Here is a 26412-nt window from a genome sequence, read left to right as displayed (position 1 = left end):
TTAGACCAGGGGTAAAGCTTGTGAGCCCTGCTAGCGACTGCTGCAAAGTGCTGCGTGCAATGTGTTCGGAGTTGCAAGGCTTTTGCTTTTGGATGCCCTTGGGGCTGGCTTAGCTTCCTGATTAGGGCTGGATTAACCCTTTAGTGGGCCCTAGGCAAACAAAGGCATGGGCCCTTACTTAATACTGTATATTTACATTACTTTTTTCACTCAATAATTATAATATGTAAAATAGGCACAAATGGACCCCTTCTTCGCTTAGGGCCCTAGGCATGCGCCTTGTTGGCCTATGCATTAATCCGGCTCTGTTACTGATGCAGCAAATCATAACAATAGCAGCTCACCACTGCCTCCTTTTCCTGAGCACATTTCCAACTCCACCTTATGGAGTAGCCCACAGCTACAGCACTGTATAAGTGGAAAACATGGCTGCAGGTACCAGACAGCTTGACATGGGGCAGCACCTTTCCCAGTGCAGATGCACCTTGTTAGAGTGGAGCATAGTGGTGCCTTTTGCACAGTGACGCTCGCTCGTAGTGTCCCTCCTCCCTTAATCTCCATTCATCCTCTTGGCTTTCTGGGGAGGATTCCAGTGCTGTCAGCTGGAACCAGCCCAGACAACTCTCCCTCTTGTCCTTTTTACCAGCCCATCTGTTCCATCTGGACTCCTCTCTCCTTGCAAGGAGCAGTTGGCACCATTCGCACCCTTTTGCCAGCTGACAATTCTTTCCATCGTGGGTAGGAGCTCCTCAGGGATGGAGCATTCCTCACTCGCTGCCCCTTTCCTTTAATGCAGCCCTGTGCCCTATCTCTGGTCGGACTTTGTAAGCAAGCAGAGATTCATATCTTATGTCATTCTTGTAGCATTAATGCCAGCTGCTCTGCTTACCCCTTGTGTATCTCTCATCTTGGAGAAAGCATTCACTCCACTCTCGGTGCAGCCTATTTCAATTTCCCCCGTATCTTCTCAGGGCTGCAGTGTTTGCATGTTCAAACTGTGCAGGGAAAATTGTACGTGTTTGGGTGGGTAGCTTGGGGCGGGGTGTGGGAGGGCGTTGCTTTTGTTTTTATTTAGGCAAAGCTCTTTGGGTGCCCACATTTTTATTAGTCTTAGTTGTTTCTCAAGGTTCCTCAAACCTCGACGTACAGGGCAAGTTTAATTTGGTGGTGGTCCAATTCTAATTTAAATACAGCATTGTTTTGATTTAGCCTTTTTTGGAGGGAGGCAGGAGCTAGGACTATCAAATCCAGGGTTAAGGAGATAGATTGATTTTTACAGATCCCAGACTTTTTATTGACATTCACCTGTGGGACCCTGTTATGAGCAATTGATGCTTTTGTTAGAAAGGGTGAACCTTTGTTCTGAGCTCTGTGCTGCAGTGAGGCTTTCCCGTTGGTCAGAGTGTGAGCTGAGACTGGTCTCTGTATTTCTTTTGCTACAGTGAGATGTGGGTCAAAAAGTCACCAGCTGCTTTTCCTGCCCTTAAAGTCCCTCTGACTCTGCAGTCATCTGGCTAGTTTAAACTGGGCAGTAATTAGCAGGCGCTCTTGTTGAAACAAAAATCTAATTTAGATGAAAATGCCCTTTTTTTGCTGAAGGATGGGAACAGGGATGGCCTGGGCAGCAGGAAAGGATGAAGAGCATCCTCTCCAAGGAGCCTTATTGTCTGTTCACAGATCTGCAGACACAACACCTGTGTCTGCTGAGAGGGCCCTGAATGAGGAAACCCAACACATAGAGGTGTGGTACAGAGAGTGTTGTTCTTTGTCATCTTCTGCCATGTTTACCAGGTCTCTTGTTCTGTTAATTTTGTGTCTTCCGATTTCCCTTTGGAAATTGAGATCCACGTTCCCTCTGCTTCAGCCAGAGCAGATCCAACCTTGGTTGATTTGGGTCAAGCATGCTTCCTGCCCCTTTGCCTTTCAAGGGATGTTGGCATCCATCAAAGCGCATATGCCACTGCCTCACCACTCTTCTCCCACCAGCTCATGCAGGAAATCTTGGCAGTGATTCCTGGAAATCCTGCAGCCTTTTCTCTCTCTCAAGTTTCTTTTTTAAGCCACCATCATCTTGGAATCCGAAGTGAGGCTGGGTGAGGTCAGACCAGGGTTTCTGCTAACTCTGCTCATTTTGAGCACCCAGTCTGAGTTCTGGGAAACAGTTGCTGTACTCAGTTATGCCTTGTCCATTTGCTCTCTGCTTGGCTCCTGCTGGGACTGGAAAAGCAGGTGCTCAGAGAGAGACAACTTTCTGCTAAATCCTCAGTCAGAATCTCTTGCACTCCATTCCCCCCCAGGTGCTCAACTGTTAATCTTTCTTTTGGGTGCTTCTGCCCTTCCTCTGCCTGGTCTGAACGTCAGCCCAGCAATGTAGGGAGCAGCTGCCTGCTCTTAGAGTGCCTTGAATGCCTGCCCATCCCATGAATCGCACACCACTGGTTATGACATATAACTCCTCCCTGGAACCTATATGGAAAATCCTCAAATAGTTGCAACCCATACTAGAAGAAGACCCAGTTCTTAAAGAGATCTTCCCAGAACCACCCATCCTAGCCTTTAAACAAGCACTGAACCTTGCTAATCTCATTACCAGAAGCAAACTTCCTACAGCCCAAAACACACCGAATGGATCCATGCCATGCCTTGACAAGAAATGTAAAACCTGCCAACATATCTCCACCACCACCACAATGACAACACCCCACAACAGAACCATTACCATTCCTGGATCTTACAGCTGCACCTCCAGAAATGTAATATATCTCATCTTGTGCACCAACTGCCCTGATGGAAAATATACAGGAAAAAGCAAACAACAACTGCGCACCAGAATGAATGCACACCAGAAATCTATCAAAGACGAGAATGCCCAATTACCTGTGGGGGCACATTTCTCACAAGAAAACCACTCTCTCTCCAATCTCTCAGTCCTGATCCTCAAAGGGAATTTACAAAACACCTTTCACAGATGAACCTATGAACTTCACTTCATCAGCCTCCTGGATAAAAAAAAATCATGGACTAAATAAAGAGATTGGATTTATGAAACATTATAATCTGCCTGACATCTGACTTCCCAGGTACCTCTCCACTATTTACCAGGTACATTCATTTCTGCCCCCCGCCCCAAACTGTCTTTCACCCACTGATTCTTCAGTTTACATCTTCACTGACTGCCTTTCTTGCATGCAGACCAGCCTCTGGCTTCTTTACTGTTCATGCCATCCAGGAAGAGCACACACCAACTGCAGATGCTTCCTCAGCCTGACAAAGGGTATTTATACCCAAAAGCTTGCAAAGAAGAATTTTTCCAACTATTTGAGTTGGTTTAATAAAAGATATCAGATTTACCTAAAGAACCTTGTCTGTCCATACCCTGGGGGCAAATGCTCTTTGATCTGGAATGTGGCAAAGTCTGTCAGCGCATTTCCAGCATAGAGGACTATAGTAACAAGTACCTATGGCCACAGCCAGGATGTTGTTCCCAGCTCCTTTTCCTTTAGATTTTATGCTATGGTTTTGTCTAAGGCTAAAGTGAATTGCAGTCAGATATGCTAATTATTTACCCATCTTTTTGGAAGCTACCCAGTTGCTATCTGCCTTGCATTAGGAGGTGCATCATGAGCAAGTCTAGGGAGGTGATTCTTCTCCTTTATGCAGCATTGATGAGACCACAGCTGGAGTACTGCGGCCAGTTTTGGGCGGCGCACTTCAAGAGGGATGTAGATAATCTGGAAAGGGTTCAGAGGAGGGCCACTTGTATGGTTGAGGGCCTGCAGGTGAGATTCTATGAAGACAGACTGAGGGACCTGAATCTCTTCAACCACTGCAAAAGAAGGCTGAGAGGTGATCTTGTGGCTGTCTACAAACTCATCGGGGTGGGGGGAGGTCAGCAGGGAATAAGGGATACTCTGATTACCAGGGTGCCCCTCCGGGTTGCTAGAAACAACGACCATAAACTGAAACAGTGTAGATTTAGATTGGACATCAGGAAGAAATTATTTATGGTGAGGGTTGCCAAAATATGGAATAGACTTCCTAGGGAGGTGGTGCTTTCACCTACCTTGAAGGTGTTCAAGAGGAGGTTAGAAAAGCACTTGGCTGGGTTCACTTGACCCCAGCGCTCTTTCCTGCCCAGAGCAGGGGACTGGACTCGATGATCTAATAGGTTCCTTCCAACCCTAGAAATCTATGAAATCTAAATCCTCTCTAGTAATACTCTATACACCATGTTTTAATGTTAACATTGTCATTAATTTTGGATTTTGTGGAAAGATCTACAGCCCTGAAAATTAAATCTTCCTGCACTGGCTGGGCAAAAGGCTTTCCCAACCCTGCCTTGCTAGTAAACCTCACCCTTGAGGGTTGTCATTGTTTGAAGAAAGAATTCTGGCTTCTTAGCAGAGATGATGCAAAAAGCTCATTTACTCTTGCCTCCCCTCCTTGTTAAAGCAGACAAACTCATGGTAAGTGCTGCACCCCAGCTTACAGAAATGAGCAGCTTTTAAATGAACTTGCAGAGCAAAGAAACTCTTTTTTGCCTGTGCCTAAGCTGGATCCTTTGGGGGGGGACGGGACGTGTGGGGTGTGTGTGTGTGTGTGTGTGTGTGTGTGAGAGAGAGAGAGAGAGAGAGAGAGAGAGAGAGAGAGATGCCAGCTGGACACCTTCAGGAGTGAATTTCGATCTCTGTTTCACCAAAATATAAGAAAATTGCCAGTCCTTGGGGCAAAAACACTAACAGGCTTAACATCCTCTCAGAATCCTTTCCACTTTGCAAGTGAAGTGCATTGTAAAAATAGGCTGAATTGGAAATGGTTTGTGTAGTGTGTGGGCGGTCGCGGGGAGGGTGGCTGGTGAATTCTCTGCTATTTTAATCCATGAACTGAATTCATCTTGCAGTGTGCCTTTTGGTAGGGAAGGGAATTCTGTGGAGTGGAGAGGGCTGCAAGCATTTAGAACCAAGAGCAAATGTAGTGATGATGAAAGCAGCAGAAAGGCCACAGGAAAAGTGCAGGAATGTGCTCAGAGTGTTTTCAGGCAGGATGTGCTTGAAACAGGATTAAGATTGGCTTTGCCCAAGCCCCTTACAGGGATTTGCCTCTTGTATCTAGCTGGGAAAATGCACACAGGTATGGAGAGGCTGGAAGCAAGCAAGTATGCCACAGTGCATGCAGGTAAAGGCAGGTAGGATCCTGATCCTGCCACTGCGTCTTGTGGTGTGTGCAGGTGTCTGGTTGTGCAGCTCGCTTGTGGCATGGGAGCCTCCATGGGGAAAGTTTCCTATAGGGAAGCAGCAAGAGCAGCTGCATGTTGGAAGAGGCTGCAGCACTCTGTAGGTTGGACTTCATCCTTTTAGGAATGGAAATGGTTTCCTTCCTCTTCTTCCTCCCCCAACCGCCTGCCTGTGAGGTCACAGAAGCACTGGATCCAGGGTACAGTGCAGGGCTTGTTGGACAGACTCTGAATGCTGCCTTCTTCCCCTTCCCCTTTTCACCTCTTCCCTTTCAACTCTGTGTTTGCAGGCTCTGAAATGATGATTACTCTCCCCGGTCCATCTTTCCCCAGCAAGCACAGACCTCCCGTTGTCCATGACTCTGCTTCTTGGACAGTCCCCTGGGGCACAAGTCTTGTTTACATTGGCTGGGGGTTTGCCTCCTGTTTAATGGCCTTATCTGCTGGACTGGACTGTGTCTTTTCAAATTTGTTTCACTGCTCTTCCTTTCTTTAAAGGGGAAACGGGCCTTGGAAAGTCCACACTGATGGACACCCTTTTCAACACAAAATTTGAAGGGGAGCCCGCCTCACACTCACAGCCGGGGGTCAAGCTGAAGTCCAACACCTACGACCTACAGGAGAGCAATGTCAACCTGAAGCTGACCATCGTGAGCACCGTGGGCTTCGGGGACCAGATCAACAAGGAAGACAGGTATACTGAGAGCTCGCCCCCTACCCTGGGGGTCTTCAAGAGGAGGTTAGATGGGCATCTGGCTGGGGTCATCTGAACCCAGCCCTCTTTCCTGCCTATGCAGGGGGTCGGACTCGATGATCTATTGAGGTCCCTTCCGACCCTAACATCTATGAATCTATATCCCGTCCCTGTCGTCGTCATTGCCGCCCCCCCCCACCTCTTTGGTTCCCAAATGCTCTAGATGGGTTGTAGCTTTGACCCTACTCCTTCATAGTGTGCACATTGCTGCTCTGGAGTAGATGGTGGCTGGGGAGGGAGGGCAGGCTGTGGCTTCTCAAAGCCTGTAGTCCATCAGTGTTGCTTGGGTATGGGCCAGGATATGGTGCCTGTGGTGTTGTGAGCAGTTTCTCCCCTCCTGCCCAGCTCCCTTCTGACCATTCAGCTCTTCTCTCAAAACGCAGATTGCTCCAGGGCATTGCCTCATGGTCTTGTGTGCCACAGCAACCTAGAGGCCCGATCAGAAATCCCGAAGCTGGCTAGACACTGCTTGTCTTGACTGCTTCTGGGTGGGGGCACTGCTCTCTGCTGAAATACCCTGGGAGGACTCCTTTGGTACCTGGCAGCTAGTTTCCCAATACCATTAAGAGTTTGTCCATTGTTATGAACATTAGAGCATCTGGCTGATCGCAGCAATCCCTGCCCTCTAACATGTTTTGGGATAATAGAGATGACCTTACTTTGACTTATCACTCTCTCTTAAATAGCTCCCCCAGCCTTGGTAGTGAAGTGATTATTCATTTTCTTTATATCATGTGATGAGACCTTAGCATTTCCAGTCACTTCACAGGGTGCTACACGAGAGCCTTTTGCACAGAATGGATTCTTGGCTCCTTGCAAGAGTGCTAACATGGGAATCCATCCTATAGAAAGGGAAGAAATGCAGGGTTAACCTGTAGAAATCTGGGCAGAGTGACAGTAACGAGTCCAAGTGCTTTCTGGATTAGTCACTTCACCGTGCAGGAGATTAGTCTTAATCATTTATATTAGATGAGAAACTTTAAATGAAAACAGTCCTCATGCTTCAAGGCAGAAGTTTATCACTTTTAAGAGAGGTAGGTAGAATGTGCTTCCTCTTGCAAACTGGCACAGCTAATGACCTTTCTTTTCTTTCTAAGAGGTTATTTAAGGATTTATTTTTGTTTATGGGGTTTCTTGCATCTTTTTTTCTGTCTTTTTTGTAGCACGTGGGCGTGGGGCTTTGCCAGAGACAGGGCACTGTGGTCAATCTAATGGCATTTCCACCCCCAAATGCAATGTACATTTCTTACAAATAAACACGGTGTGATGCTGTCATGGGTCCTAAACAAGTGGAACAATGTCTCAAAAATGGAGTGCAATATATGGAAAATGCACATGTTGCTCCTTGTTGACAAGGTCTGTGATTCTTTGTTCCTCCTCTCTCTCAAAGCTACAAGCCCATCGTAGAGTTCATTGATGCTCAGTTTGAAGCCTACTTGCAAGAGGAGTTGAAGATAAAGAGGGTTTTGCACAACTACCATGATACCCGTATCCATGCCTGCTTGTACTTCATTGCTCCCACGGGCCATTCACTGAAGTCCCTGGACTTGGTAACGATGAAGAAGCTGGACAGCAAGGTAGAGGGCCCATAATCCTCTTGACTTGTTTTCTAATCCATGTGCAAAGCTTCACTGACCTGTCGAGGAGTCTCCACCTAATTTTTCCTTGCTGGGGTAGATTAATGGGGTCCCTTAGGCACATCCCATAACTTTCCTGAAAAAGCTATATCTTGCACCTGAGCTCGCCACACACATCCAAATTGTGTTGTCAGACATAAGAAGTCACTATTTTCTTTTGTGCCCGAGTGAAGCTCAAGCCCTGTCATTCCTCTGTCTCATCCAGGTCAACATCATTCCCATCATCGCCAAATCTGATGCTGTCTCCAAGAGTGAGTTAACAAAGTTCAAAATTAAGATCACAAGTGAGCTGGTCAGTAATGGGGTGCAGATCTACCAGTTCCCCACCGATGACGAATCAGTGGCAGAGATCAACGGGACAATGAATGTAAGTGGCGCAGTGGGGATGTATTCCACGCAGTGCTGAGTGTTATCTCCATTTTAACCTTCATTTCACTTTAAAGAACAAGGATAGGATTTTTGCTGTAACTCATTTATGGTTCAGTTCAATCCAGTGTATGTCAGTCTGACCCCAGTCATCAAAACTGACCCTTTCCTGTTTGTCTCCTCTCCCCACACCCTAGTTGCTTTCTGGAGGTGGTAGGGGAATGTTATCATGTAATGGTACTTGGGTGGGTTTGTTTTCTCTTGCCTGATCTAATGGGGGGCATGTAAAGAAAGCAGAATTGCTAATGGCTAGAACACAGGCCTGGATGCTGGGGAGAGTAGAACTACAGCCCGTGGTCTGTCACTGCTCTGTGTCACTTCAGCTTAGTCTTATTTTTCCATGCAGAGTGCCTTCGGGGTGATAAGCAGGAAAGGTGTCATTTGTGTGTATGTTAAGTTTTGAGATCTCTAAATGGAAAGTACAATGTTAACCATGGCTGGCTGCCTTTCTGTGACAACTTGATTTTACTGTTTGAATGGTTTTGCTCTTGGTTCTTGCTCTGTCTAAATATCCTTACTGCAGAAGATTCAGTATTTGGAAAAGAAGTAAGATGATGGATAGAAAGTTGGTGGTTGATAGGAATAGCCATTGCTTGTTCAGTGCACTGGTGGACAGAGAAATGGCCATTTTTCTTTCCCTTGAATAGGACCCATCATCACAAATTCTAAGTATGCCGGGCCTTACTAATAAATGAGGAGAGGAGAAGGGAATTTCATCATACAGCCTTACACTAAGCAGCTAAAAATCCTACTCTTCCAGGGGTATAGGGACTAACAGCTATAAAGAAAAGAGTCTGAACCTGGTCCAGGCAGTGGGTCAAATCTGTATCTTAAAGCACTGAGAGTTCTCACCTGTGCAAACCACAGTGCCTCCAGCCTAGGGAGATTACCTAGTGCCTTGGTGCTAACATTGTTGCTGGGGAACTGGCTGGACTACTGGTACATTAAGTACGTGTGGAGCACTGACTCCTTCTTAATAGTGTATAGAAATCCAAATAAAACTATTTTAAAACAAGGTCTTGCAATGAAACAGACACAAGAGCAGAGTCGCTTCTTTCACTATTGATGTATAATCTCCACAGCCAGAAGATGGGATAGTTCAGACTGAGTCTAGAAGTTAGAGTGCACAACTGAACCCAGGACTTGTGAGTCCTACTCCTATTCCTGTTTGCTTTGTGATCTTAAGGAAGATGCCTCCATTTTCTCATGTTTAAGATGAGGACAAGGCTTGCCTTCTTCACAGAGATGTCATCGGGACTGATTTGGTGTTTGCACGGTACAATGAGTTACCCAGAAAATGGTGAGATTAAAACACAAGGCTAATTTTGATGCAGTGTCAGGATATGAAAATCAAGAGTTCATAAAACTGTCAAACCTCTGCTAGGCAAAAAGCAAAGAGCTGAGAAGTTAACTGTATATTTACTGTGGTAGGAAGATAACAGGGATCTTAAAGAACCAGGGTATTATAAGAATGTCACCAACAAGAATTGGAAAGCTCATTGCAGTAACGATTCAAATCTCTCAGAATCACCTATTTTTAGGAGCTTGGTGGGAAGTCTGAGAATTTGCAGACTCTTGGCTTCTAAAGTGTTAGCCCAAAACAGTAATTAGAGATTGTATAAGCTGGGCACTGTGCAAGTGGCTAATAGTGCTTCATCATCAGTCTAGCCTGCAAAACATGCTCGGGCTGCTTGTGATTTGCTATAAACACATTGCTTGCATACCCAAATCTGTACTAATGAAGGCCTGAGAGTCCCATTAAACCAACTCCAGAATCTATTTTGTGGATGAGGAACCAAATGTTGCTGTTTTTATCTTTTCTTTCAGGTATGTTGGGCTGCTGCTACCCAGTGCTGAGGGAGATAAATGTACACTCGTATTCTGGTGGGTGGCAGTGGGCTGGTTGATGGGCACTTGTGGCTACTGCCACCTCTGTGTACTGAAAGAAATCCCTCCGCATCTCTGAACTGTTCTTCAGTTCCCTTTTAAATGAAGGGGCCAAGCTTCTTCAGTTGAGCGAGGGCATAGGGGTTTTGTCTTTCACTATGCAGCATTGTGCTCCCTGCTATTTACAGCCTGCCAATTTCCCACAGGGATCTGCTGTCCAGCTGGGAGGCTTGATCCTTCCCCGTGCCTACATGGCTTCCTACAGCTCTGGGTTCCCTCATGCAGGGGGAATTGCTTGTGGAAACAATGAGTCCAGCTCTATGCCGATGCCCGTTGGTTCCCATGAGATTGCAGCAGGGCTTATTGGCACAATATGACTTCATGTGTCCTCAGTCCAGTGGCACTAAGGGTCTCCCCCAGCACTTGGCCATTCTGGACAGTATCTCTAAGCATCTTTGCTGTGACCAGCAGGGCAGGAGAGCAGTGAAGAGAGAGGACCACGTGGCTCACCTTCATCTGTGAGTGGTGCCTGCAGGCAGCTTCACAGCATTGGAGAGTGATGGAAAATAACCCCGCCTTGTTTGAAGCGTGCATTGTTAACAATTACTCTGGGCTCATCAATAGATGAATGCCTGTGACAGAGTCAGTCATTAACATGGTTGCTCTGCTCCATGCCTCACACATGCGCAGCATTTTTGGGGATCCTCAGGGCACAGACCTCTTCTCCTTTTCTAAAGCCCCATGTCACGACCAGCCACCCTTCAGCTGGCCCTGGCTGGGGTCCCTTCTGGGACTCATTGGCTCCCTCCTTAAAGAGATCTACTGCTTCCTTCCTCCTTTTTGGGTGATCAGGCCTATTGTGCCCTGACGCTCTCATGTTGGTCCTGTAAGGCAGATCCTGGGTCTCCTGCTCAGAACTGCCATAATGGCATGAGCTGACTCTCGCCCATTATAGCCTGTCCATACTGGAAAGTCACTCTGAATTCTCCTGGCAAAACACTCTTTGCTTCTGGCTCTCATCCCTTGAACAACAAGCTTTTGACCACTTTGACCTAGCAAGCCCTTATTTTCTGTTTCTGTGAGCAAGCTGGGGTCACAGTTTTTACTGGTACAATCGGCATCCCAACGCTCTGTTAACTACTCAGAATTCAGCACAGCTTGATGACTGTTGCTGACAAATATTGCTGCACGTTATCTGGCACATGGGGCTGCCTGGGGTGCAGGGCACAACAGAGCTGGTTGCTTAGATTTTAGTTTGGTTTATTGGATGCTTGTTCTCTCCCCATCTGCACTCGCCCACAATCTAGGTGATCACATGGTAGTGTATTAAGTTCATCATCTGCAGAGCTTTTTTTCCTGGTAATTCATAGGGCAGCGAGTGTGAACACAGGACTGGGAGCCAGGAAGACTCCAGCGTTAAGTCTCCTTTTGCTGCCGCAGATGGCTTTGGGCCTGTCACTTAGGCTCCCAGTCTCATTCCCCATGTCTGTGAAGCCCAGGCTGTAGGTAGCTTTGCTTAATGCATGGGCAGCTGTGAGGATTTTTTATTCTGTCAATATATATTTTTAAATTAGCTGTACCTTGGAGAGATTGGTGCTGAATTTAAGTGTGTGTTCTTTTGAATTATTTTCCCTGGACAATTACCTTGCTTTGCCACTGCTTTCCCGGCAGCCTGTGCAGTGTGAAGAGCACTTTTGAAATGAAATGACAAAGTGGGACCATGGATTATGTTTCTTTTTGAAAAGCAAAAAGCATGGGCCTGTTGACTCCATATAGCACCAGCCTCACATTTCTGGAGGGTCTTGTGCTTTCTGAGCTCTGACTCATTTGCCTGATTTCCCTTTTGAGGTCGCTGAGTGGTAAGGCTGCTTATCAGCCTGGAGACTGAGAGGCAGATTGTTTTGTTTGAAGTCACAGGGTGAGCTGGTTGCAGAGCTGGGACCAGCCCCCCCACCCCTTCCCCTTGCCCCAAGTACACCGGTTCAAAGCACCACTCAATCTATGGAGACTAGTATTTGCTGAATTATATAGCAGGCTGGGAGACATCCTCCAGTCCCTCAGGCTTGCCCAGGTTGGGGTGCTGGTTTAGTCGCTGACAAGCTGACCATGGAACAGGCTGTACTGGTTTACTTGGTACCAGATAGCAGACCAAGAGAGGCCTGGCCTGCCAAGCACTGCTGCCGAGTGGATCTCTGAAATCTGCAAGACGCCTGCATTCCTCCCAGGAGCAGCAAACAGGCTGGGGCTGTGATGCACTGAGGGTTGTATTGCAGGTGCACTAACCCTTTGCTTTTCCAAGCTATGTCCCAGGATCAGTGCACTTATAGAAAGATCAAGCTTAAAACAACCCAGTTAATGAGAGCAGTTTGGTTGCTTTCTAAAGGACCATCTCTCCCTCTTGTTATTCCAAAATGTGTCCTGGTTTGTCTCTGAATTGGGTCCTGGAGCCTCTGCTGTGTGTGTGTATGTGTGTGTGTGGCGGGGGGGGGGTTATGATGCAACCAGAGACTGAATGACATGAGCAAACACCATGAAAGGATCTAGTTTGAGCATCAGGCTCTCCTGTGCGACAGACCAATGTGGGGCTTTGGTAACAGCACAGAGCCTTGTAATTTTAGGTTGCAGCTTATTAAAGTGACAGCTGATTGGTGGCTCTCAACAGATGCCAGCTGCAATCTAAACAAAGCCCACTACAGTTGCCTTAGCTGCAGGCATCAGTGTGAGGCCAGCATATGGCTGGAAATGGAGACAGGCCCACCCCATTATCAGCCCCCTCTGCTCAGGGTGGAGGCAAGTCAGTGGGGCTGAATAAGGGAAACTGCTTCTCTGCTGTGGCTGTACAAAGGGCTTTGGGCTTCAGGGCTTTGAGCAAAGAAAGCTGTATTCTTTTCTCCCCTGCAAAGGCTCAATGGTATCTGGCTGCTCCCATGTGCAGCCCACATTCAGTCCTGAGCCTTCAGGACAGAAGGCTGGGAGGGAGTTTGTGGGGGGAGGCATTAAGGATGTGCATGAAGCTGTCCGGGACCCTGGCTCAGCTCTGTCAGGCGAGAGAGCAGGAACCTTAGCAACAGGGTTCCCCAAAGCCGCCTCTTGGGCCATGGCTGTAGTGACCAGGTTCACAGGGAGAGTCAGCCAGTGTCAATGCAGCCCTGTCTCGCTCAGGACATGTGGCATGTCCAGGCTGCATGCTGCGTCCCTGGCTGTCGCTCAAAGTGACTCATATCCACTGCCCTGATTGTATTCCAGGCCCACTTACCATTTGCAGTGATTGGCAGCACGGAGGAAATGAAAATAGGAAACAAGATGATGAAAGCCCGGCAGTACCCATGGGGCACAGTGCAGGGTGAGTGCCTGGGCCCTGTGGTGTGAGGGGAGGCTGCTGCTGGGAGGGGGTGGGATCCTGCACCTGGAGCAGGGGATGCCTCACTCCTGCTTCCAGCTCTGCTGCTAACTTGGGTCCCACTGAGGTTCAGCCTTGCAGTGGGGATTCCCCTCCATGTCCTGTATCACATTATTGTGGGGGGGCTGTGTTTTCAGTGCTGGGAAGGGTTAGTAGAGTCCCCCTGGGGGGCTGGAGGGCAGAAGAGTATCAAGAGGCAACTCTGTGTGTCTCGCTCCATATCACTGCTCCAATTGTCTTGCAGTGGAGAATGAAGCTCACTGTGACTTTGTGAAGCTACGCGAGATGCTTATTCGTGTGAACATGGAAGATCTCCGCGAGCAGACCCACGCACGCCACTATGAGCTGTACCGGCGGTGCAAGCTGGAAGAGATGGGGTTCAAGGACACAGATCCTGACAGCAAACCTTTCAGGTATGCTTCCTGCAGCATAGAGGGCAGGAGAGACCACAGCTGGCTCACCCTGTCATGAAGCCCCAAGCACATGCAGAACTGGCTCTGAAAGGCTAGCCCTTTGTACCCCCGACTGGATTCTGTGCCACAGGCTGCATAGCCCTCCCAGGCAGCATCCGATGTGAGTGAAATGGGAGGGGAAAGCTAGAACTAGAGCAGACTATAAACCCAAGAATCTCCCTGTCCTTGTTGGGCCAAGAATCCCTGTATCATGAGTGTCCCCTGCTGGGGGTCACCCAGTGGCTTCCTTTGGAATCAGCATCTGTCTTTGGCAAGTGCTTTCTTCTGACTTACCCCCCTGCTCCCATCTGCATCGCACAGTGAACCTGACTCTTCTTCACCCCAGGATGGCTAAACTTGACCTTTTCCACGGCAGTGGGTCAAATGGCACAGCTCAGCAAGGGCTTGAGGGGGGAATGGACTTGCTAATCGTCAGCTTTTCACTGGTTAAGCACATGAGAATAATAGAACGATGCATGGAGCTCGCAGTCGCAGAGAAGCACAGCCCACAGAGACAGGTGGAGCAGCAAGTGCAAGATACAAGAGAGGAGAGTGAAGATGAGGGTCTGATCCCAGCTCTTTCAACAGAGAGCATAAGAGAAATGGAGGCAAACATGGGGCAAGGAAGTGGCCTGAGGTGGTGGCTTGGTTTCAGATGGCAACACAAGTACTTCCAGATGCTGCTGCTTTCTAAAGTTGTCGGTCCCTTTGGAAACTGAGTGACTGGGCCTATTCCCAGCATGAAGACTGGGGGGTTAGAGTGCCAGGACTAATAGCAGGCAGCTGATGAAATGATCTCCGTGATCACAGGAAGTGTTATTCTTTTAAGGGTATCTTGGAGATTGCAGGGTAAGATGAGCCTAATGCTGCTGAGTTTGAATCTGAAGCTGAACTTCCCTAGAGTCTGGCAGTGGGTTTGAACCAGGCTGTCCCCTGAGCATCTGACCAGCAGACTCAGATTCTGGTCTGTCCCATGTGCTTACTCAGCCATGATGGTTCTTGTGGACTTAGAGGGGATGCCTGAGAAGAGACCTGAGTTTATCATTGATTTTACACCTGCTTTTTCTTTCTCTCTAGCCTACAAGAGACTTATGAGGCCAAAAGGAATGAGTTTCTGGGGGAACTGCAGAAAAAAGAGGAGGAGATGAGGCAAATGTTTGTCCAGAGAGTCAAAGAAAAAGAAGCAGAGCTTAAAGAGGCTGAAAAAGAGGTGAAGACAGTAGTGTGTGTGTGCGCATGCATGCATGTGTACATCTCCACTACCATGAGCCTTGAATTAATCTCAGCTATGTTGCTGCTGAAATGTCCTGTATTCTTTGAAAATGTCTTCTGGCTTCATGGGGATTTTCTCAGTAGAGAGAGAAGGTATGTTGGTGTGTCAGCTCTTCTCTCTCTCTCTCCTCTCTAGCTGCATGAAAAGTTTGATCGTCTGAAGAAGCTGCATCAGGATGAAAAGAAGAAGCTGGAGGACAAGAAGAAATCTCTGGATGATGAAGTAAATGCATTCAAACAGAAGAAGACGGCGGCTGAGCTGCTCCAGTCTCAGGCCCAGCAGGCTGGAGGATCACAGACTCTAAAACGGGACAAGGAGAGGAAAAAGTAAGTAGTTAACTTGGTGCTTGCTTCTCTGTCATGACTTCCCCTTTGCAATTAGACCTTTTGGTACCTCTTCTCCAACACAGCCAGTTATCTCTAAGAGCAGACTAACACAAGACAAATATCCAACCCTAGCCAGTAGCCCTAAGCTGAACAGGCCCAGAGCTGTGCAAAAAGATGCCGGTCAGAATAAGACACCCAAAATACACCCAGACACATACTGAATAGCTGACAGCAAAATTGCCTCCAAGTATTCTTGTAGTCCAGCCTGATTAGGTCAAGAAGGGGGGTAGCATCCACAGTGGAAAGTTTTGGGGTTCAGGAAACGGAACGAAGCACTATTGTTCAGCACTCAAGCCAGCTTTTAATAAGTTGGGTCTCTTCTCTCAAGTTAAAAATAGCTGTGTTTTAAAACGGTGATGTGCCTTGCTCTCTGCCAAACTCCTACAGTGGATACTCTCCTCCTACATTGGATACCCTCCTACTATCAGCTCCATTACAGCATTTACATCAGAAATCTCCATAGCAACCAGGGATGTTATAGGCAGGATTTTAGCTTGGTAATGTTTCATTTAACAGTGGCTAACCAACTGTAGAGTAGCCCTTCTCTTTCCCATGAGATCTGCATTTGCAAATAACTTGGCACTTCCCTTTCTTAATTAGTCCAGGCTCCATTGTTTGCACTAATTCATGACTTGATGTTTATTACCATCCCATCGCCATCAGCTCTTACTTGTGTGCTGTTTTACAGTTAACTGCTGTTTGCTGCATGGGGCATGAGGTGCATTGTCCTGGTAAGATTCATTAACTACAATAGACCTTGCAGTGGGATCCAGTCACACAGTTCTTAAGAGCACCAACCCACCCAACCACACAATCACGAAACATTTCCTTCACCTTTCACTTCTCTCTCCCCTTTTGCCTGTCCTGGTGTATTGCTATTCTGTCTTTTTCCACATGCAGTAATAAATCTAGGGTATTCGGGAGAACTGTGTGTCCTTAATGATGCTGCAAAGTAACAGGAGTGACTTTTCACGAAGAACTGCTTGATGTGTTGTAATGTGAAAGGGCAATATAATAACGGCACATTTGGGATGAAGGACACTGCCTCCAAAGCTTTGCAGCCATTTTACTAATGTCACTAGTAAAGACAATCCTTTTGTCTTCTCTCTTTTTCGCTCTTTCTCTCTCTCTCTCTCAAACTAAGAGATTTTTAGTCATGTAGATGCTATGGTAACAATATAGAAATGTAAGTATTGAGAATCAGGCTGGTTGATGAGAATGAAGTCTTCTACCCCTAATGACTGGTTAGTGCACAGGCTTGGGATTCAAGACTTGTATCCTAGCCTCTGTCACCAAGCTACTGCTCAGCCCTGGGTATGTCACTGGGTCTCTCTTAACCCTGAGGCAGTAAATAGTCAAAGTTAGGGGTTTTTTTGTAGTTGCTTATTGCCAAATAACAGGTGCTGGGTGTTGATCTAAAATGATCAAGGACTAAAGGCTGTGCCTTTGAGCTCCAGATGTCTGCCATGCCTTGTCTGTGGGGGCAGACATGATTGTAGGCTTTTCAGACTAAGTGTGATTTCCATTAAAAAAAAAAAGCAGCTTGCATTTAGCCTTACAAGCCCTGCCCCCAAAGATGCATACGTTGCCCCTGGGTCCTGGCATTCATATCAGGAATCCAGGTAGCCATAGGTGTTGGCTTCAGTTTTTACCAGTGGGTGCTTTCTCTTTTTGCATTCCTGTGCCGAGCCTCGCGCATGCCCAGAAGAGGCAGCGTGTTACTTCAACCCGGCTTACCCGATGTGGCTTATGGGTGTTGAGCACCTGCTAATTTTTTTCAGTGAATGATTGAGCCCCGGAGTACCCATGGAGTCGGTGCCTATGCGGGTAGCTTCTAGTTTTGGAAGAGGGCTACAGCCACCCTTTGAGTTCCTCTAGAAAGGCCACAAAAGCTTCCCTCTGCTCACAATTAAGTGGGTGTCTTAGTCCTCAATGTTTGCACAATTCTGAGTCATTTTATATTGCTGTCATGTAATCCTGGGTCTCCCCGCATAGCAGTAGAGAAGCTTATTTGTTTACAGTCAGGCTGCTTTGTAAACCTTGAAATGGTTAATGAATGAAGCTTGCAGTCAGACAGTGCTTTCAGCTTGCATATATGTGGCATTGTTAGGTATAGATGTATATTATAAGGGACAGGGACTCATGTATATGTAAAGAAATCATTTAACAAATGCACCCAGCTAGCAGAGGCAGGAAAGCCATTCATATCCTCGACTGATGAGTAAATTGATGATTATAGCTGTGATGGATGCATCTAAAGAGCCTTTATTTTGCAACCAGATGCAATTACTATTGCCATAGGTAAAACTGATACTAACATGTCTAGATTGCAGGCGTGAGCAGGATATCAGCCCTATTGCTTTTAAAGGGGACATTTGCAGCTGTAATAATGTGTCCATTAAAATAAGTCTCCTTATGGCCCTTGTATTAATGACCCTCCAGAAAGTCCAGTATTTTGAGATGATTTCCTACCACAAACCGACCTTTGAGAATAAGGTCAATAGGATCTAGTTATAAACTAACCTATGGTCTATCATGAAACAGGAATAAAGAGAAGGAATAACATTGAGTTTTGAATAAAGTTTTAAATTTTAATTGCTAGCCCCACTTATTAGTAAGGACTCCAGAAGGGTCCTATACAGAATGAGATATAGTAAAAAAAAAAACCCCACCGACAAAACAAAAAACCCTGCTTGGATGCTCAGACAGGATGAATGTTGCTGCCAACAATAACAATGTAAAGTGGGGGAGGTGTGGGGAAAGAACAATTCTTTGCTTTTTGGGATCTGAACGTGAAAAATAATCTCAAAGAATAACAGTGTTCATGCTGGGCTGAGTACAAAGGCAGGGCTAAAGTGCAGTTGGAGCGAACATTGCTGCTGCTTGTTGGTTTTGGATTGCTTTGGGCAGTCCTTATAACTGTACACTATTGTATGCCCAGCCCCAGATCAAATAACGTTCTTTTGTTCCGGGTATACAATTGCAGACAGTGCGTGTTGAATGGGCATTTGTCTCCGCTGAGCTAAATATGTATGTCTGGTCCTTTTTCAATCGTTCTACTTATGCATGTGTTGGCCCATAAAGTATTATGGGGCTTCTTCACTCTAGCAGGGGTTTACAGGATTGATCCCACTGTGTTAGGCGACTGTGGGAGATGTTGTTTGTGCCCCTGCTGTCTGTGCCTGTGTGTGCAAAGCATGTGTTGTAGTCGGTCAAGACCAGTCAGCTTTATTAACACATAGCAACACTCTCATTTGTTTTGCCTGATAGAGACCATAATTATGTTTGATTTATTTGCTTATTTAAATTCACTCACAATGCCATTAACCTGCCTTTTTCTTTCATTTTCAGTTCGGGTTTCCTGTAGCACCTTCCCCTTGGCACCAGAAACGAATGCCCCCACATTCAGTTATCCCGCGGCTGCCACTGCCTGTTTGCCCACCTCTCACCCCCTGCTCCCGTCCTCTCCTTACAATTATTTTAAAAAGCAAGAGTCTTGCCCTTGACTAGCCGTGGGTGAGGAGTCCAGCAATAACCTGTATGGAGCTGACAGGAGGCACTAAAGGCTACCCACTCCCCCGCTGGGCAGCAGCCCGTATGGCCGAGCGCTTGCAGAACTAGCATCCTCTGCTCTAAACCGTCCCAGCTAGTTCTCGCACGTGTTTCACATCTGCATGGTCAGAGCACGGCTGCTTGTGGACTCGCATTTAGTGCCCTGAAGCCTGTGCCCTGCCTTCGAATCCCTGCGAGTGCAATTAGAGCCTGCTCTCTGGGCTGCCTGTGAGAGAGGCTGCTCTTTGTTGTGGTGCATTCATTTTCTGTATCAGTGTCTAACGCATCCTCATCTAGATTGGATTCCTTGTACTTGACTGTTACATACATACCATGCTAGCAGGCAAGGGCCTGAGCCAGAACCTCAGAAGATGGAAAGCCCCATTCTCATCCCCATACTGTGGGGAAAACTCAATCCAGATCCAGGCTTTGCAGCAGGTTGTCCTGGTGAGCTGAGCCATACAGACTCTGGGAAGTTCAGATCCACCTGGCCTGCCTTCCACAGACTCTTCCCCTGTTACCATGACGTGCTGAAACAAATCCTGGATCCAAACTCAGGGAAAACCTGCGCAAAGGCCCATGTTTACTTGCTAGAACAGCTGGTGTTATGAAGAAGACAGCATAGAGATGCTGCCGTATTACTTTCTTTTCAAAATCCTTTGTCCTTATATTCTTTGTTTGTTGTTTAATATCCCAAGTATTATTAGGAAAACCCAGCATCTGCTTAGGAACGCACAGATGCTGTTTAGTTGTTCCTTGAAATTTGCTATATAGCAAAAGATTTTAGGGTTTTCTTAATGCAACATTTTTGCACTGAATGGGTGGGAGTTTTGCTTCTGCCTTCAGTGAGGCTCAGTAGGTACCCTCAGTAGGTACCTCCCTGAACAAGCTGTGGTTTGCCTGGAAGTGTCTTGTCTGTGTATTCCTTAAAGGGGACATTTAAAAAAAAATAAAGTCTTTATGAGACCATGAATTCTGGTTAACGTTTACTTTTTTTTTGCCCTTCTTTTACAGTAACCCCTGGCTCTGTACTGAGTAATAATCCCTGAATGCAAAGGGCTCGAATGGACCTTCCTTTATTTGTTAAAACAGAGGCTCTAGTAACAGCTGACAGCTTCTCATAACATTTCAGCCATGACCTTTCCAATCCTCTCTCTCCTCATCAGGAATCTGCCTTTCCTATGTATTGGTGGTGACTGCTTTAATGAAACCATTTAAGATAAGCTTTTTTTGGACACTGTAACCTTAACACTCCTTTCTTTTTTATTCTACATTTAATGGATTTTCCCCCCCCAAATTATTAAGGGATGTGGAAAAGAATTCTGTGCATTTTTTTTTTTTTTGCTGGCAAAATAACGATGCAGTTTAAAATCTATTTATTGGGGATTTTGAAAAGACAACACAGCCTTGGTTTAATTATGGTGGCTGCGGGGGGGGAAGCCTTGTATCTTGGATGGAGTGGGCTGGGTGCGCACAGGTCCTGTTGAAGATGTGTTGTGAGCCATAAGCATTTAAGGGGAACATGTGCGAGATCTCATCGTTCTAGGGAAAAAGGCAAAGTGTGCGCGTGGAATTTGAACTTGAAAGCTTGACCCCAAGTGGGAGCATCTTATGAAGGCTGAAATCAACAGACAGCCCTCAGACACTGGTGAAAGGAGAGCTGGCTGATGTCTCAGGGTCTGCTATTGCCACAGCATCTTTCAACTGCCTGCACACACTCTTCAAACCTGAGAGCCTGATGGCGATGGCTCTTACTCAGGTCCCCTTTTCCTCATATCTGCTCGCTAGCCAGATCAGAGCTTTGGGGACAAGATCTCCTCCCGTCCCAGGGGAGCTAGCAAGCGCCTGGCTCTAGGTTGGTCTGGCTGGCTGTAGGCCTGCATTTGGAGATGTCCCATCTAGCCTCAGCCTGAGGCTTATCCCCTGTGGCACATGTCAGCATTAGTGGGGAAGGCAGTTCCTCTTCCTCCATGTGCTCCTCCATCCAGCTCCTTGCCCAAGCACATGGTCAGCCTTGTGCAGGAGCCCATAACTGAAGCTTAGGTGTGGCCTCATTTTCTAGAAGTGAAGACTGTTCAAATGCTTGACTGCAGCCTATTAATACTTTCTCAGGTTTCTGGGGGCACTGTAAAGATCAATTAAAAAACTGCTTTTTAAAAAGAAGTTTGAAATACTATAATTTCTCACATATAACACACATGCTTCTTTTCCTCTAAAATGCAGCTGCTGGAAATCGGGTGTGCACGGTAACCAAGGAAATAGGGTAACAGCAGTTCAGCTTCTGCCTGGGGAAAGCAAAACTAAAGCTGCACGTGCTACACTGCACGCCGGGCTCCTTATGTGCTGGCTGTGGACGCTCATTATTCTCCCTCCCTCCCCGACCCTGCCCAACAGAGGCTCACAAAGAAAAGATCTTTCTTTCTTCGTTCTGCCTTTCAGAAACCAGGTGCACATTTTGTTTTAGGACATGTTGTATGTGAGAAAATACGGTACTTCAAGCACTGGCTGCTTTCCTTAGTCGCGCACCTTCCATGACCGGTCAGTGTCCCTTGTTCAGCGGGCCTCAGGTGTCCAGCTGCAAAGAGTGTTTTTATCTGCCTTTTGTTTTCCTGCATTGCAGGTTGTTGGCTGTTACGGATCATTTTGACTTCTTTTATAATGCTATTAAAAACCTCTTTAAACAACGTTCTAATTTGTGTGGTTTCCTTGAAGCCCTGGGAGCAGTTACTGCAGGATCTGTAATTGCCCACCTCTCCTCTCAGTTTACGTTGAGTCTCTATTTCCTGCTTTTTGAATGTCCTTCTCCTTTTGATAATCTTCTGTTTTTTCTCTCTTTTTTTCCCCTCTCTCTGTAGCTTTTTTTAGTCTGTCTTCGCCAGCTGCACTGTGTCTGAGGGAGAAGACTACTGCTTCTAGAAGAGTTTTTAGGGATCCTATAATGTCTGTGTGGGGGGGACAGATCTTCAATGTTTAGTGTCTTGGAAAGAAGCCCTTTTCTGCCTTGCATGGTATTTAAAATTGAAGTGTCTTGTATTTTGCGTGACAAGACAGAATATTACTGGAGGAAGCTGATCGTGTACCTAAGACTTCTGAGGAGCAACAGAAATGTCATTGGAAGAGTGACACAGCCAAAAAAAAAAGTCAAAGCATTAAGATTATGACAATATATACATACATATATTTTTTCCCCCCTAATTTGGCCTAATATAAATATCACAGACTCCCATGACTGTCTGTGGAAGCCAGAGTGTTGTTTTTTTGTTTTGTTTTTTTCTTGCCAGTTCCTGGCTTTGTGTTGAAAACCTGTTGTACTTGATGTCAGAGGAGAGAGAAATAGGTGCAATTTGCTACATTGACAGCCACGACCTAGCTCATTCTAACAAGGAAATACAGCAAAAAGAAACGTGCAGGTTTTTCTTCCATTAGTGTCATTTGTGCCTCTGCCCTCTCGTTAAGGACACTGCATTGCCTGCCTGACACAGATTGAGTGAGTTTTTAGCCTCAAATAATTTATTGTGTATTAAAACCCCACACTCCATTATTGGAACCCCCTTGTGCTCTTTAGAGTTAGAGAATGATGTTGCTCTTCACGCTGGGGAGGCCTGGGGAGCTGTCGCCAGCTGGTCATGCTCCCTCCAAAGCCCATGTGAGTAGAGCGTGCTGTCTTGGAGATGCCTTGGAGTCTGTCCTAGCCCTCTTGCTTGTCTCGTTCTCCTTTGGACCATCCACTGCATGTTCCTCCAAACTGTGTTCATCTGTCTCTCCTCTGTGGTTTTATTCCCCCCTCACCCTTTTTTTTTTCCCAATGGAAGTATGAGTGATAACGGCACCGAGTATATATTTACATGAAGCATTAAAGAACCAGCACTGTTTAGCTCGATACCTTTCTAACTTTAATGTAAGTTTTCAATAAAAAAAAATGTGAAAAAATACAACCTGGGTCCTTTTGTGTTTGTAGTGGAGAGTTTCCTGAGAGAGCAGAGTCCTCCTGTTGTACAGCTGCTTCTGGGGAAAATGCGTGGAGCTCAGTTGAGCCACTCTGAAATGTAGCCGGGATGTTGGGACAAGCATGTTGGCAAAGGTTATCATGAGGGTGTTAAGGGGGGTTGGTTGGTCCAGCTCTAGCACAATGTTGCGGGGAAGAATTGGAGTGTCCTGGCTTGGATGAAATAGGGCCCCTGTTGAAATTGCCCACATCTGCCCCTGGAGAGATTCCTCTTGGACCAGCCTGGGTTTCCCTCTATATGATTTCTAACCAGGCTTGCTTTAGCTCTGTTATCTGAAAATGGAAATAGTTTAGATGCTAAAATGCACCAGGGGGAAAAGCTCCATACGTGGGAAGTTTCTCTTGACCTGTTGCACTTTTTAAAATTGTAATTAATTTAGCTGGTTGTTTTTAGACACCGAAGGCCATTAACCTCGTGCATTGGAGACACTACAGGTTATTAAACCTGCGACTGCAACCAATTTACACTTGCTATTTCTGGGATGTGCTGCAGCCTTTTTTTAGATTGGAGTCTGTCTAGTTTTTAAAACGCACTGCTTTAAACAAAAGAATGGGAAGCAGCCTGCGTCTCTGAAGCCCCAGAGGGCCCTGGCCTGAAGCGAGCTGTGGAATACATGGAGTCGGAGCTGTCTGTGGCAGGTGTTTCCACACAACCAGGGTAAGGCAACCTGTCCCATGGGGAAACCCGCTTTTAAAGGAAGGAAGTGTTCAATCCTTGAGATGTTTCTGCCGAAGGTATAAACCAGTCAGTGAGATCTATGAACTGCAGCCGAGAGGGAGCAAAATCCTTCCCTCAGTGATTCGAGACGAACAAACCCTTGACTTCAGGCACGGCTCTTCCAGCAGCTAGTGATGTAGCACTTCTGTGCTCTGTTCTGGAGCGGGCCCTTGGGCTTGCTCAGCAGGTAGGTCTTGCTGGATGTCTTGACGGGATAAAAGGAGAAGGGGAAAAAGCTTTCCCTTGTGAACATGTGAACTCCTAAGGCGGTCGTTGAGGAGGGAATACACAGTTGCCTCCTGGTGGCAGCGGGCTCAGACCGCTGCTTCCTGCCTTCTCTGGGTGTGCAGAAAATCCTCCCTGCAGTGTGAGGGGGAAAGGGCAAGTCTGTGCCACCTGCACCTCCTGGCACTTGCTCCCTCTAGCTGGCATCTGTGCCTCTCCTCGTTGCTGCCAGTCTCAGCCAAAAGCAGCCCCCCGCGCAGGAAGAGGTGTTACATGCAACCGGTAGAACCGTCCGGCAGATGGAGCCTCTGAACTGGCCCTGATCTCATGGGCAGAGCCGCTTCCCCCTTTTAAAGTAGACAAAGGTTTCCCTTAGGACTGCTCTGTGACTTCCCCGGCCCTGGGGGCTGCAGCAGGAGGGGCCTGGAGGGTTGTGTCCGAGATGCTGCCAAGAGCCTGACTGCCAGCCTTGTCCCACGTGCCTATATGTGGAGCTGCACCCTGCAAGTTTCCCTCTGCTCTGCACTTCAGCGCTGTGGTGGCAATAGGACATGTCACGTAAGGGTGAACTCCATTGTACCATTTCCTGGGTGCTCCCAGCGCTCCCTTTCCTTTGTGATTTAGGGCCTGTTACCGCTCTTTGCTGACTGGCGCTTGCATGCGCAGGGCAGCACCACGAGCTGGGAGAACAGGTGCTGTGACCAATGCCAGCCTAGGCTTCCAGCTGGAGTTTCGCTGGACCTCTCAGGGCCCATAACTCCGAGCCACACCTTTGTGCCACCCTGTCGGCATCTTCCACCTTGGAGGTGACATCACTGCTGCCCTCTGGCTGGCGTCGTGCCTTATACCATTATCTCTTTTTCAGAGGTGGTTGTCGCTGGCTGGCAGCTGTGAGGTTCCCAAGGCGTAGCAGAAGGCCCAACATGATGCTGATCCAAGTGCTGGTAGTTAGGCCTAAGTATGGGGTCTGGATGACTCCTCCCCTGCTGCCTTCCCTTACCACCAAAACAGCAGTCAGAGAAGTGCAGAAACACGTGACCCCTTGGACTTTGGGCATAAAGGTAGCGCTCTCCCCGCTCTGGAGTTATCTCCTTCCTGCTCTGCTCCCCTTCCTAGTTCTCGGGCAGTGTTCAGATTACAAACCCCGCAGGGAGATGCCAGTCACAAAGGCAATTGCCCTGGCAGGAGGGCTCCAAATGTAAAATCTCAGTTGTCCGCCAGTGTCTGTCTCCTCAAAGCGAAGAATGACAGGCTCCCATCGCTTCTGGATCCCCAGGTGTCACCCTGGGCCTGCATGCCCTGCCATGGGGGTCAGCGAGCCCTTGTGTTGCAGAAATCCGTTGGCTTCAAGCTTGGCAGCAACCCGGACTCGCAGGGGTGACCTTCCTCCTCCACAGATGCCTGATCTTGCAGCCGGCTACTGCCTGTGTGCCCCTAGCCTCCCAGGGACCAGGCGGTGTCACGAGGCCATGCGAGCGCCCGAGCCTGCCCACCCTGAACCAAAGCACCTGCTGGTGGGGCACGGGGGCCACATGCCAAGCAAAGCTCAAAGGAACTTGATCTTTTCCCGAGGCAGGGGCAGACCTGATCCACCATGGACCGAGCTGGATTCTGTGGCCCAGAGGCTTGGGTGACTGGTTGGGGACCAACAGGTTGGAAATCCAAGCATGATGAGGTTGCTGTGACCCTGGGCTGTGGGACCCACAGCCTTCAGGCATTTCCAGCAATTCTTTATTGTGGACAAATTGTAGAGAGTCCAGTCGAGGGCTACAAAAATGGTTCAGGGGCTGCGGGACAGGACTTGTGAGGGAAGACTGAAGGAACTAGGCTTACTTAGTCTGGAGAAGAAAAGACTGAGTGGGGATTTGATGGTAGCCCTTAACTACCCGAAGAGCCTGCAGGGGGTTGCAAAGAGGATGGAGCTGGACTGTTCTCAGTGGAGGCAGATGACGGAGCAAGGAGCAATGGGCTCAATTTGCAGCCAGGGAAGTTGGATATTAGGAAAAACTTCCTCACTAGGAAGGTGGTAAAACACTGGAACAGGTTACCCAGAGAAGTGGTGGACTCTCCATCCTTGGAGGCTTATAAGATCCGGGTAGACAAAGCTCTGACTGGGAGTCATAGATTGTCAGGGGCTGGAAGGGACCTTGCAGATCATCGGGTCCAGCCCCCCCCCTGCTCTAGACAGGAAGACAACTGGGGTCAAGCGACCCTAGCGGTGACTGTCCAGTTTCCTCTTGAAAACCTCCAGGCTAGGCGTCTGCACCACCTGTGGAGGGAATCTCACTGTGAAGGAGTTTTTCCTGGCATTAAGCCTGAAGCGGCCTTCCAGGAGTTGGGATCCATTGCTCCTGGTCTTAGGAGCTGTTCACTTCGTTGCGGTTCACGAGCGCCGCACGCCCCCCGAGGCAGCGCAGCGAGGCGCCGCCAGGGGGCGCTGCGGGGCGCCGCCGAGCCGGGTGG

The 26412-nt window shown here is 47.6% G+C and overlaps 1 protein-coding gene across 5 annotated transcripts in view; it reads left to right on the top strand.

Moving 5' to 3' along the window:
* The window catches only part of SEPT6 (septin 6), a 31418-nt gene extending 8486 nt beyond the window's left edge, over window positions 1-22932 (top strand). The window contains exons 3-11 of one of the 5 annotated variants that reach the window (XM_025209910.1): window positions 5732-5927; window positions 7378-7564; window positions 7830-7991; window positions 13184-13280; window positions 13582-13750; window positions 14867-14999; window positions 15198-15388; window positions 16137-16179; window positions 21856-22932. In XM_025209910.1, the coding sequence (XP_025065695.1) occupies window positions 5732-5927; window positions 7378-7564; window positions 7830-7991; window positions 13184-13280; window positions 13582-13750; window positions 14867-14999; window positions 15198-15388; window positions 16137-16140 (1139 nt within the window). In that variant the 3' untranslated portion in view covers window positions 16141-16179; window positions 21856-22932. The other 4 variants (XM_006028484.3, XM_006028483.3, XM_006028486.3 and 1 more) reach the window with 4 other exon arrangements.
* Window positions 22933-26412: the final 3480 nt, after the last annotated feature.

The sequence above is a fragment of the Alligator sinensis genome, unplaced genomic scaffold (genome assembly GCF_000455745.1).
Source record: "Alligator sinensis unplaced genomic scaffold, ASM45574v1 scaffold157_1, whole genome shotgun sequence".
In the NCBI taxonomy this organism is placed as follows: domain Eukaryota; kingdom Metazoa; phylum Chordata; order Crocodylia; family Alligatoridae; genus Alligator; species Alligator sinensis.
This window is presented reverse-complemented; position numbering and strand designations above follow the sequence as displayed.